Source organism: Apis florea, unplaced genomic scaffold, assembly GCF_048593485.1.
Source record: "Apis florea isolate Af1SG1 unplaced genomic scaffold, ASM4859348v1 contig_2897_pilon, whole genome shotgun sequence".
In the NCBI taxonomy this organism is placed as follows: domain Eukaryota; kingdom Metazoa; phylum Arthropoda; class Insecta; order Hymenoptera; family Apidae; genus Apis; species Apis florea.
In genome coordinates this window covers 3205048-3218170 of record NW_028256665.1, presented here as the reverse complement: position 1 = coordinate 3218170, position 13123 = coordinate 3205048, and the positions used below count along the sequence as shown (strand labels likewise).

The window sequence follows — 13123 nt, the reverse complement described above, 5'->3', positions numbered from 1 at the left end:
TTATTTCGTACAAAAAAAGAAAAAAAAAAAAGATCGTTATACAAGTGTATACATTTTTGCAAGAATAATCGACAGGAAATTATAACATGACTGCATTCTATCCAGAAGATGACAAACGAAAAAGCCTTTTACGATTAAATTTGAAATTTAATTATAATCATTATTACCAAACATTCCACTCGTTTACTTCGCCTCTTTTCAATTTGTCGTTAATTTTTTCATTCGCAGATATTTCGCGGATACCCTTGCCCACAATGAGAACGGGGGTGGAACGACGACTCACGGTGGTCGCGTGGAGGCGGCAACCACTCAACAACCACCGTCTCGATTGCCATCGCCGATTACCCAAAGTCATCCGGTCTCGAGTACGTGCACATCCGCCACCACCACCGTACCAAACGGCGCCGCTTACAAGGATCCGCAATCGTACGTTCACCCGTAAGTTCGAGTTTAGTCCAAAGGAATAGAATGTCAACCTTGCGTGGACATTAAGTCATTCGAGTCGACTTTACAGGTCTTTAAATCCTCGTAAACTGATCACGGTTCGTGCATCTTTCTTCTTACGTATAATATATATTAGCTTGCGCAACTGTTCTTTAAAATTTTGCAAATTTTTAACAATTTATGAGGAAACATTGTCGAAACAAGTTTAAATAAGGATTGTTGTAACACGATACTTACGTTTCAGACATGCATTACCGGAAAGCCCACCAGACAGTGGTAGCGAGCCACCATACTCTCCACCAGGCCACAACGATACCCAACATGTACATTCACCGCGTGAGTTGAGAAAATAATTTGTTAAATATCATCGAATGGTTTGATCAAATTAATTTGATACGAACGAAATTGCAGACCAAAAGGTAGCTCTTCAAGAAATGCTTCTTCACCATCAGGGGAATCAGGCAAATTATGCTCCAAATTTATTACCCTCCTCGCCAAGAACCTTAACATCCTCCACGGATCCGATGCTATTAACTCATACAGTGTTGACATCTCATCTCGCCTCAGGAACGCCCAATATTCAACCTCAACAACAGCAAATAGGTCAGACTTTAGTGCCCTTACCGCACGAGCACAGTCCTGGTAACATTAACACGTTGTACTCGTCGCTACAATCTGCCCCCAAGAAGAGAAAATTGAGCCAGGATGGTCTTGTCCATGTGAAGCAGGTGCAACGAGTAAAATTTTTTTTTACTGTCATGATTATATTGAAATAATTAAAGACGTATCATGCGAAGACTCAGAGGAGTATAAAATGATAAATTTAGTTTCGTTTCTCTATATTCAATTATATATACTTGATTGAATAACATTCTCTTAAGTAACAAAGAAATCAACAAAAATAAAATAATCACCTGTGTGGTCTTCATATGTATGTATGTATATATATTACTAGTTTTAAATACATTTTTTTTTTACACGTATAAATATTGTTTTTATTAGATTCAATTAGAAATTAAAGCCTTTCTTGAAATAATATTACATTTATTTATACTTTTTCAGGAACCTGAACTAGGAACTGTAGAACACAGTTGTAGTAGTAGTAGTGCAGTTCTTGATGGCGATGAAGTGACCGATAATAGCTACATAGACGCCAGTTACCAGTGTATCCGATTTCATCCCTTTCAGCAGACATCCTGGCATGTTCTCTGTGATCATAATCTGAAAGAACTTCCAGTGCCCCACTATCGGGTGGATGCGGATAAAGGATTCAATTTCAGCAACTCGGACGACGCGTTCGTGTGTCAGAAGAAAAATCATTTTCAGGTAAAAATTTAAAATAATAATATCGAGCATAATGCTTTCTTTGTATTGCTCCATTTCATTTTATATTATGAATACTATATATGTCAAATTTATTAAAATATATAAATATATATTAATTTATCAAATCAATGTTTTTCAGATTACTTGCCATGCTCAGCTTCAAGGCGAGGCGATATTTGTCCGCACTGGTGAAGGATTGAAAAAGATAAGCAGTTTTCAATTGCATTTCTACGGTGTCAAAGTGGAATCACCGACACAAACGATCAGAGTTGAGCAGAGTCAAAGCGACAGAAGCAAGAAACCGTTCCATCCGGTGACGTAAGTAGTTGCAAGTAGGCGAACGTGTGAAAATCCATGTACAAACTATTATCAAAGTGCATTATTCTTTTTTTTTGTTTCAACATTTTACATCACATATGAGAAATTATCATGCAAACATTTCGGAATCTTTGGTGCGAAATTTTTAGTCGTTTTCTAAACGAAAATTATAAAATGGTTACGTTACACTAAAATAGAGCTGCTTTCAGGGTGGAATTAGGCGGCGAGCGTGTTACAAAAGTAACCGTTGGTCGTCTTCACTTCAGCGAAACAACCAGCAACAATATGCGAAAGAAAGGGAAACCGAATCCCGATCAAAGATATTTCCATTTAGTTGTTGGCCTCCACGCTCACACTGCTGATCAAGCCAGTTACCAAGTGGTAGCTCATGCGTCAGAGAGAATAATCGTTAGAGTAATTATACTTTTAATTATTATATTGTTCAGATTTAATTTGAAAATTAATTTTTCACAAGTGAAATGTAAAATGTTTAATCTTATCTTATTTTAAATAATATTTTAAATATAAAAATTATTAGCAAATGCTAAATTCTTTACACTTTAATCTCTTTTATATTATTTATTAAATAAAATTTGACATTTGTTGAAGATATGAAAAATCAAAGAAAAATTTATTCTATTGTATATATTCAAAATAATATAGGCAAGTAATCCTGGTCAATTCGAGTCTGAAGGTAGTGGCGTAGGTGCAGAAGGTGGTTGGCAAAGAGGAGCAGCACCGGATAGCGTTTATCATGCTGGTCGAGTTGGAATTAATACGGACAGGCCTGACGAAGCTCTAGTTATTCATGGCAACATGAAGGTATTGTTTAATTTTTTAATGCTATTTTAATAGATTCCACAAAGGATGTATACTTTGGAAGGAAACATTATTAATGAATACTCACAGGTGACTGGCCATATTGTCCAACCCAGTGATGCACGTGCAAAGCAAAATGTACAGGAAGTGGACACGCGTGAACAATTGCGGAACGTGCAACAGTTGAGAGTGGTTCGTTACAGATATGCACCGGAATTTGCACAGCATTCTGGTTTAGGTATCAAACAACAAGAAGACACGGGTGTCATAGCGCAGGAAGTGCAACAAATATTACCGGAAGCTGTATTGCCAGCTGGAGACATAGTTCTTCCAAATGGTCAGAGGATCGAGAATTTCCTTATGGTAAACAAAGAAAGGATATTCATGGAGAATGTGGGTGCTGTGAAAGAACTGTGTAAAGTAAGATTTCTATTTAATTTTTACATTTCATTCTCATTTCTTAAATTTATTATTTATCTTCGTTTTATTTAGACTTTATTTTAATTCCTAATGATTTGTTTTAAGATTTTGTAAAATCTTTCAGGTAACAGATAGTTTAGAAACTCGCATTGATCAATTGGAACGAATAAACAAACGATTAGCGAAGCTGAAAAGAGGAGACAGTCTGAAAAGTTCGATTAGTACAATCTCTAGTATATCAAGTAACAAATACTCATCCTCTATCAATAGTAAGGCCACTGTACAGGGGAAAGGGAAAAAGAGCGAGCGGGAAGACGAATTTTTATGCAGCAATAAGTTTATCCAAATTATAATTGTTATACTTATTCTTATTATGGCGTTTTGGTAATTAAAATTTTTTCTGATTCTCTAAATTTATTTTTATATTTCATAAATATAATACTTGAACTATTATCGATATAATTTTAAATTTCAGCTTAGTTGCAATGGCGACATTATACTTTTTAGAATATCAAAAACGTAGTAGCCTTGAATGGACAGCGGTAGCTAGTAATGGAATGTTGGCTATAAGACCAGCTCATCCGTCAACAGCATCGAGTACACCTAATTATGATTCTCGATATAATTCGTTGTTAGACAGTACGTTGTCGTCTTTGTATACTAAACATGGATCCCATAGTAGAGGTTCGGATAGTAGTTTGTCCGTGAAAACATTTTCCACGCAAGCGCCTCACACGAAACAGCAACTTTATTCTCAAGAAATTACTTGGTATCCTATTAGTCATTCTGGACCACAGCCAAAACTTGAAAAGAATAGGTTTGTAAATATAGGCCTATATTCTCTTTTTCTTTCTTTTTAACTTACAATATTTTAATATATCTTATCATATTATTTTAGTGAATTTCCTGGAAATTGGTTAAGTAAAAGTGGTGCCGGTGCTATTCCTAGTAATGTAGATGAAAACGATCAAGGATCGGAAGTGGATCCATCTGTAAATAAAGGTCCAATTCCATTGGGTAGACCATCGAATTGTCCCAGACATTTTAGCGAATTTGAAAATCCATGTCAAGTAAGATTTTTCTACATTATTAAATTTTTTGCTTTTATATTTGTAATATTAAATATTATATTTTTAATATTAAATATTATGTTTCAGATATTCTGTTGTACAGCCAAAATTCATCAATTCGAGGATCCTCAACCAGATCATCCTCCAGAAAAGAAATCAATTTGTAAGTTTTATTTTATACTTTATCATACATATGTTTATTTTTTGAATATAATAGCAATATATTACTTAATATAATTACTTAATATATATAAAATTGTAATTCAATTTTTTAGCAGATCATATAGAACAGCCATTGAATGTATATGAGGAGAAACGTAAAATAAGTAAAAGTTTCCAGAATGGTATTAGTCCATCCGATCCAAGCACGCAAACACTTGTAAAAGAAGTAATAGATATTTCCCAATTTTATTAAAGATAATTCTAAAAAATATAAAAAATTAATCATACGATAATTATTATATTCGTTATAGAATAATTACAAGTATCTACATAAAAGAACAAGAAGAGAAACCAGTAGTGGAGATTGGACGGAAGTTGCTAGTAATGCTGCAGGATCATTACCACCAGAACCAAAACCACAATTGTGGATAGTAGCAGAAAGCTTTAATACATCACTTGATCAAAAATATTGCTCTGCAATTTCCCAGGATACACCAAATAATATATCTTGCATCATTCCTTTATCTAAATACATGCCAGATGTTCAACTTACATTACACTTTATGTAAGTTTTCTATATAGAATCTAATTTTTACTCTCACGAAGTAAAAGTATGTTTTATACGATTAATTTTTTTTTTTAAATTTCTATTTTAGTGGAATGTCTTGGTATGGACAAGTAGTGCAACAATGCTCTTCACCAACGAATCCTGGTATCGACGAAACTTTGATGTGTGGTCGAAAATATACAATGCAACAACAAACTCAATTGAAGGTTGATATTGAAAGTAACAATCAGCGGGGAGATCAATCTTTTTCTCTTGATGTTGCTCATTATCTCAGGAGAACATTAAGGTTTCGGATACCTACAGTACAACCTCAAGAGGTAATTAATTTTTATTTGTCTCGAATTTCATCATATTTTTTACTAATTTGTTTTCTTTATTTATTTATTTATTTTTTTTTTAGAATATCTGTAAGAACAAACATGGTATTGATTACTCGGAATACACGTTGCACTTCTATCGAGATTGTGAAGAATAATTAATTTCTTAACAATACGATTTCATAAAAAAGATTTTACGTTTCTGTTCAAAAGATTGTTGAATATCTACACAACAGGATCTTCTTGTGCCTTCGTAATATATTTTGTCTTCACTTTCTTCAAGTATGAAATTATATACTTACAATATGTTTGGTAATATATCTATATACATATCGTCAAATAAATCTGTAACTGTATTTTATATATTATTATAATACACTATATAGTATAACTATGTTGATCAATAGAAACGAACTCAAGCAGTAGATAACGTAATAATATTTGATATCTAGAATTACCATTTCATTAGTTAGAAAAGTATACATGCTTTTTTTTGAAGACATACAGAACGTGAATAGTTGATGGGTGATATTAAATTTTTTATAATTTTTCTTCTATGAAAAATATGAAAATAAAGTCAATGAAAATTATGATATTGTTAAATATAAAATTTCGTATAAAATGAATTAAATTAATATTAAAGATTCAATTTTAAAATTGGCTCAATACATATATATATTTTAAATAAGAATTTTGTCAAATCACGCCCATTAACTATAATTAAGGATTAACATCCCGTTCCAATCATTTTTACCTTATTTATATATACTCATGTACAGAATATTGTTATGTTATTATTATCATCGGATACATATTCGTACTATATTAAGAAGAAAAGAAATTAATAATCGATATTCCAGTCAAATCATATTTTGATTTTAATTTATAGAATATATATTCTGTGTACAGTATATTTCATTCTATTTCATGATTTACATAAAATGAACTTTAATAAAATTTGTAAAAATGAAGTAAAAATTTTAGAGAAATTTGAAATCATAATACATAATTCACAAAGGATATCTACTTGTTAAAAGTGTACAAAGAAATATCGATTATTTAGTTGATTAATTTCTTTTTTTAGATCTTTTTATCTTAAATTTTATTTAAATTTGATAAACGCAAATTCACGCATTCTCATAGAATTTCAAGTTCCTAAAAGATATTTGTATAATAATTGTTCATTTTATATAGTAGAGTTAATTTCATACATTTTATTTGCACTTATTCTTTAAACAATTATTCATTGCATGCGAATCATCAAATTATTGTCATTACTGTTGCTAAATACAATATTTAATAAGACTACTATTACCATTATTTGTAATTAAATTCATATATAAAGTAGCAATTTTTATTTGCGAGATTCCAAATGCTATCTTGTTATTAATTATGTTATTTTTAAAAGTCATGAAAAAAGGAGGAAATAATATTCTATACACATATAAATATATATATGATAATTAATATATTTATTTTTAAGTTAGATTAAAAATGAATTGTCGTATATACTTTTTAGAAATCACAATTTATTTTAGAATTTCTTTCATATTTTTTTTTTTATATCAATGAAACGAAATTTCAATCCTTTAGTAAAATCATTATTCTTTTAATTTTGTATTTATATATAAGTATATACGACCGAAAATAAATAATGCGCCATTTCTGCCGTCCATATGTTTTCCTTATGCGAAGACATCTTACTGTAAGTTTTAGTGAATATTGAAGTTTAAGTGAATATTGAATATAATAACGTACATATATATTTACATATATTTTTACAAAAGAATAAGCTCTCATACACGAGTTTATCTGAATCATAAATCATGTAAAAAGAAGACAACGCTATTGTACAGTAATTATATATAATTGAGACAAAAAATTCCATACATAATATATAACATATTGAAAAATTAAAAATCATGATATAAGTTTAATAGTAATAAGAAATAGAAAATAGAAGATTTAATTCCAAGGTATTTTCCATAATTTCATTCCATTTTTAATATTTTATTCATTTGTAATATAATTTCCTGTTTTTATGAACAGATTTATCACAGATGAAAGAAGACAAAATTAATATTATTGTAATACAATTATATAATTTATACGATTAATATATATATATATATAAACATACGTGCATATGATATTACAGTAATATTAATTCATATATAATTGTTCACAATTATTTTTAGAATCTGTAAAGAATCTGTTTAAAAAAAGGAAAAGAAAAAAGATTCTATATAAAACGCATATAACAAAAAAGGATATTATGTAATTTTTTTTTTAGAGATTTTATGAATAATCGATATTTGTATATTTTTCATAATTATTTGCGGATTTTTTAAAATATTTTATTTGCTTTTATCATTTCATTATCATTTATTGCATTGCTGCAATGCATCAGAATTTGTTATTGTTTTATATTTTAATATATACCGATTGTTATCGTAAAGAAACAATTTACATACTTATACATTCGATTTATCTTGCAGGATAACTTTGTTGAAAGATATTATTTTTTAAATAATAGGAAAATAGAGAAAGAGAAAGAAAAATGAAGTTAATAATAATATTACAAAATATAAAGCAGAAGTTTTCTGATATTCTTGAATATAATTCTTGGAATAAGAAACAAAAAATGTTTATAACGATAACATTTCATAAAAAAAAGAAATTTCTCTTTTAATATAAGTAATCTTGTAAGTTTTAAGTAATACTAGTAGGATTTGTACATACAGTTCTTAGAATATAATAATGTACATCTAATGATAAAAATATCATTTAAAAAGTTTTTTGCAGAACATTCGTCTTTAAGTGAATTAAAAATTATATGTAATTATACATAACTAAGGTTTTCATAAGAAAAATGACTCTTATCTAATTGTAAGCATAAAGTTTACAGTTTTATGATTAAATAATTTTAGTGGAACGTAATTATTTAAAATTGTAATACTATAAATAATATTAACAATATAATAAATATATATATATATTGTAGATATTTTCTTAAAGAAAATTTAAATTGAAGAACAATTAAAAATGCTAAAGTATTTTCCTGTTTATAAAAAGAAATAAAAAATGATAAGAGTTTTTTTATTATGAATACTTTAATTATAATTTCTCTGATCGAGGAAGATAAATTACACCGGTATATATAATTTCTTAATAATATTAGGATTGGATCATTCGATCTTCGACGTTTACGAAATAGATAAGTCATTTATTTCAAAACTTGATAAAGTTAGAAAGTTAAAATATAAATATTTATTGAATATTTATAAAAATCGAATCTCTGTTTAACTTAAAATAATTTTTAAGAATTCTCTAATTAAAACAATAAGAAAAATCTTTTAAATTAAAATTAAATTAAATTAAAAAGAAATAAGCGTTTTGTTAAACGTTTTATTTTCTCATTATCGATATTATCTGGAAAGAGGATAAAATTTGTAGAACTGAAAATATTCATCGTTAAAATTAATTTTAATATAATAAACTGAAATGAATATGACACATTTGAAGAAAAATATAATAAAAAAATAAAAAAAAAAGAAGAAAAAAAGAAACATTAATCGTAATCAATAAATAAATTGAACGATTGATACACTAGTCTCATTATACTCTGTTTTAACATAACATGTTTCTCTTTTTTATTATATATATCTATTCATATTTTATCAATGTGATGATTTAATCGTCGTTCGTCGAATATCGATTAGAATTATTTATGTATATTTGAACAAAATAAAAATGAAAAAAAGGGAAACGCATGTAAATGTTATATTCATATATTTATGAACATATTGTTAAGACAAATATTATATATATAAATATACATACACGTAATGAATCTGTATTCGCAGGAAAATAAAGATATTGCTCCACAAAAGATATTTTTTTCTTTATTTTGTATGATATAAAATGAAATTGAATATTATTAATTAGTAATTAAATCAATTAAATAACAATTAATTAATTGTTATTTAAATAATTAAAACTAATTAATTTATTTTTGATAGATTTTAACTGCATTAATAATAAGTAGGGACAAAAAAAAATAAATTGTGTGAGAAGAATAGAAATAGAATAAAAATTAGATTATTAGCATTAAAATCAGATTCAGAATGCCGCAAATGAGATATATAAATAAAGGATAGGTAATAATATAAGAAGAATAGATATAGATAAGAATTAATCATGAGTGTCATCTCTTGAGTGTTAAAGGCAGGATAAAATAGAATGAGAATTAAAGATTAGCAACATCTCTTGCAAGTTTTCGGTAAAATATTCTTAGAACTCAAAGTGATACGAACATTTAATTCTTATTCTACTTTACCATCTTCCTGGTTTCGAAGAAATGTTTACATTATTTAAGAGATGGCGCAGGGGGTCAATTCTTAACCTTTATCCTTCCTTATTATATATTATTCTTTTTCAAATTTATCATTACTAACACTTTAGAGATGATACTGATTAGTTTACTTTTCAATTTATTTCAATATTTTTCATATAATTCGTTTCCTTATTTATATACTTTTCAACTTATTTCAATCTTCCTTATATAATTCAATTTCTTATTTGCATAGAAAAATTATTCTCTGAAAAAAAGAAAACTGATACATCGCATTAAATTTATGGTCTTTTCTTCATGATCAATCAATCAAAAATCTTAATAAAATCTGTAAAAAATATTTATAAATCGCAAAATTATGTATTTTTAATTTTATATATATGTATGTCATATACATATATTACTCAAAATAATATTTATATCATAAATTATACCATAATTAATTTACATTATAGCTATAATTCTTTTAAATATATAATAATAAGATATAATATTTTTAATTACTCGTAAATTATAGAATATATATATATATATATATATATATTTAACACATATTTTTGTTCTTTTACAGTTCTTGGACGTACAAGAAATTGTGTATATTAAAAGAAAAAAAAAGGTGATGAAAAAGGTACGTATATAATTAGATTTAAGAAAAATGATGAAAAAAAGAATTGTTCCCGAAAATATGACAGTAAAAAAGTAAGTATAAAGGTAAGTAGTAGGTAAGTATATGATATTCTAAAAAATTTTAAATTTTCTCCCTTATTATATTCTCCTAATACAAATTTAAAAGTTTGCAAGCAAAAATTTTTAGAAAAATTTTCGATTTTTTGGAAATGACGTCAAAATCTTGGAAATTCAAAAATTCTTAGAAATGACATCAAATTCCTGGAATTTTCAAATTTCCTGAACGAACGAAATTTTTGTTCAATTTTTCAACTTTGTATTAGGAGAACATGAGTTGATAGGAGGTCGTTCGAAAATTTTTTCCAAGAATTTCAGCAGTTCTTGGAAATGACGTCAAATTCCTGGAATTTTAAAAATTCTTAGAAATGACGTCAAATTCCTGGAATTTTAAAAATTCTAGGAAATGACGTCAAATTCCTGGAATTTTAAAAATTCTAGGAAATGACGTCAAATTCCTGGAATTTTTCAAATTCCTGAACGAACGAAATTTTTGGCTAAATTTTCAACTTTGTATTAGGAGAACATGAGTTGATAGGAGGTCGTTCGAAAATTTTTTCCAAGAATTTCGGCAGTTCTTGGAAATGACGTCAAATTCTTGGAATTTTAAAAATTCTTAGAAATGACGTCAAATTCCTGGAATTTAAAAAATTCTAGGAAATGACGTCAAATTCCTGGAATTTTAAAAATTCTAGGAAATGACGTCAAATTCCTGGAATTTTTCAAATTCCTGAACGAACGAAATTTTTGGCTAAATTTTCAACTTTGTATTAGGAGAACATGAGTTGATAGGAGGTCGTTCGAAAATTTTTTCCAAGAATTTCGGCAGTTCTTGGAAATGACGTCAAATTCCTGGAATTTTAAAAATTCTAGGAAATGACGTCAAATTCCTGGAATTTTAAAAATTCTAGGAAATGACGTCAAATTCCTGGAATTTTTCAAATTCCTGAACGAACGAAATTTTTGGCTAAATTTTCAACTTTGTATTAGGAGAACATGAGTTGATAGGAGGTCGTTCGAAAATTTTTTCCAAGAATTTCGGCAGTTCTTGGAAATGACGTCAAATTCCTGGAATTTTAAAAATTCTTAGAAATGACGTCAAATTCCTGGAATTTTAAAAATTCTAGGAAATGACGTCAAATTCCTGGAATTTTTCAAATTCCTGAACGAACGAAATTTTTGGCTAAATTTTCAACTTTGTATTAGGAGAACATGAGTTGATAGGAGGTCGTTCGAAAATTTTTTCCAAGAATTTCGGCAGTTCTTGGAAATGACGTCAAATTCCTAGAATTTTAAAAATTCTTAGAAATGACGTCAAATTCCTGGAATTTTAAAAATTCTAGGAAATGACGTCAAATTCCTGGAATTTTAAAAATTCTAGGAAATGACGTCAAATTCCTGGAATTTTTCAAATTCCTGAACGAACGAAATTTTTGGCTAAATTTTCAACTTTGTATTAGGAGAACATGAGTTGATAGGAGGTCGTTCGAAAATTTTTTCCAAGAATTTCGGCAGTTCTTGGAAATGACGTCAAATTCCTGGAATTTTAAAAATTCTTAGAAATGACGTCAAATTCCTGGAATTTTAAAAATTCTAGGAAATGACGTCAAATTCCTGGAATTTTAAAAATTCTAGGAAATGACGTCAAATTCCTGGAATTTTTCAAATTCCTGAACGAACGAAATTTTTGGCTAAATTTTCAACTTTGTATTAGGAGAACATGAGTTGATAGGAGGTCGTTCGAAAATTTTTTCCAAGAATTTCGGCAGTTCTTGGAAATGACGTCAAATTCCTGGAATTTTAAAAATTCTTAGAAATGACGTCAAATTCCTGGAATTTTAAAAATTCTAGGAAATGACGTCAAATTCCTGGAATTTTAAAAATTCTAGGAAATGACGTCAAATTCCTGGAATTTTTCAAATTCCTGGAATTTTTCAAATTCCTGAACGAACGAAATTTTTGGCTAAATTTTCAACTTTGTATTAGGAGAACATGAGTTGATAGGAGGTCGTTCGAAAATTTTTTCCAAGAATTTCGGCAGTTCTTGGAAATGACGTCAAATTCTTGGAATTTTAAAAATTCTTAGAAATGACGTCAAATTCCTGGAATTTTAAAAATTCTAGGAAATGACGTCAAATTCCTGGAATTTTAAAAATTCTAGGAAATGACGTCAAATTCCTGGAATTTTTCAAATTCCTGAACGAACGAAATTTTTGGCTAAATTTTCAACTTTGTATTAGGAGAACATGAGTTGATAGGAGGTCGTTCGAAAATTTTTTCCAAGAATTTCGGCAGTTCTTGGAAATGCCGTCAAATTCCTGGAATTTTAAAAATTCTTAGAAATGACGTCAAATTCCTGGAATTTTAAAAATTCTAGGAAATGACATCAAATTCCTGGAATTTTAAAAATTCTAGGAAATGACGTCAAATTCCTGGAATTTTTCAAATTCCTGGAATTTTTCAAATTCCTGAACGAACGAAATTTTTGGCTAAATTTTCAACTTTGTATTAGGAGAACATGAGTTGATAGGAGGTCGTTCGAAAATTTTTTCCAAGAATTTCGGCAGTTCTTGGAAATGACGTCAAATTCCTGGAATTTTAAAAATTCTTAGAAATGACGTCAAATTCCTGGAATTTTAAA

General features: G+C 28.2%; 1 protein-coding gene across 5 annotated transcripts in view; it reads left to right on the top strand.

Annotated features, from left to right (window-relative positions):
* The window catches only part of LOC100869636 (myelin regulatory factor homolog 1), a 45732-nt gene extending 38835 nt beyond the window's left edge, over window positions 1–6897 (top strand). Inside the window, exons 3-18 of one of the 5 annotated variants that reach the window (XM_086907752.1) lie at window positions 229–438; window positions 689–780; window positions 856–1172; window positions 1507–1770; window positions 1910–2088; window positions 2298–2502; window positions 2752–2910; window positions 2998–3327; window positions 3452–3711; window positions 3803–4144; window positions 4226–4397; window positions 4485–4560; window positions 4673–4785; window positions 4871–5124; window positions 5216–5444; window positions 5528–6897. In XM_086907752.1, coding sequence (XP_086763878.1) covers window positions 229–438; window positions 689–780; window positions 856–1172; window positions 1507–1770; window positions 1910–2088; window positions 2298–2502; window positions 2752–2910; window positions 2998–3327; window positions 3452–3711; window positions 3803–4144; window positions 4226–4397; window positions 4485–4560; window positions 4673–4785; window positions 4871–5124; window positions 5216–5444; window positions 5528–5602 — 3277 coding nt within the window. In that variant the 3' untranslated portion in view covers window positions 5603–6897. Of the gene's footprint in view, window positions 1–228; window positions 439–688; window positions 781–855; window positions 1182–1506; window positions 1771–1909; window positions 2089–2285; window positions 2503–2751; window positions 2911–2997; window positions 3328–3451; window positions 3712–3802; window positions 4145–4225; window positions 4398–4484; window positions 4561–4672; window positions 4786–4870; window positions 5125–5215; window positions 5445–5527 lie in introns of all 5 variants that reach the window. The other 4 variants (XM_086907750.1, XM_086907751.1, XM_086907749.1 and 1 more) reach the window with 4 other exon arrangements.
* The last annotated feature ends 6226 nt before the right edge of the window (window positions 6898–13123 follow it).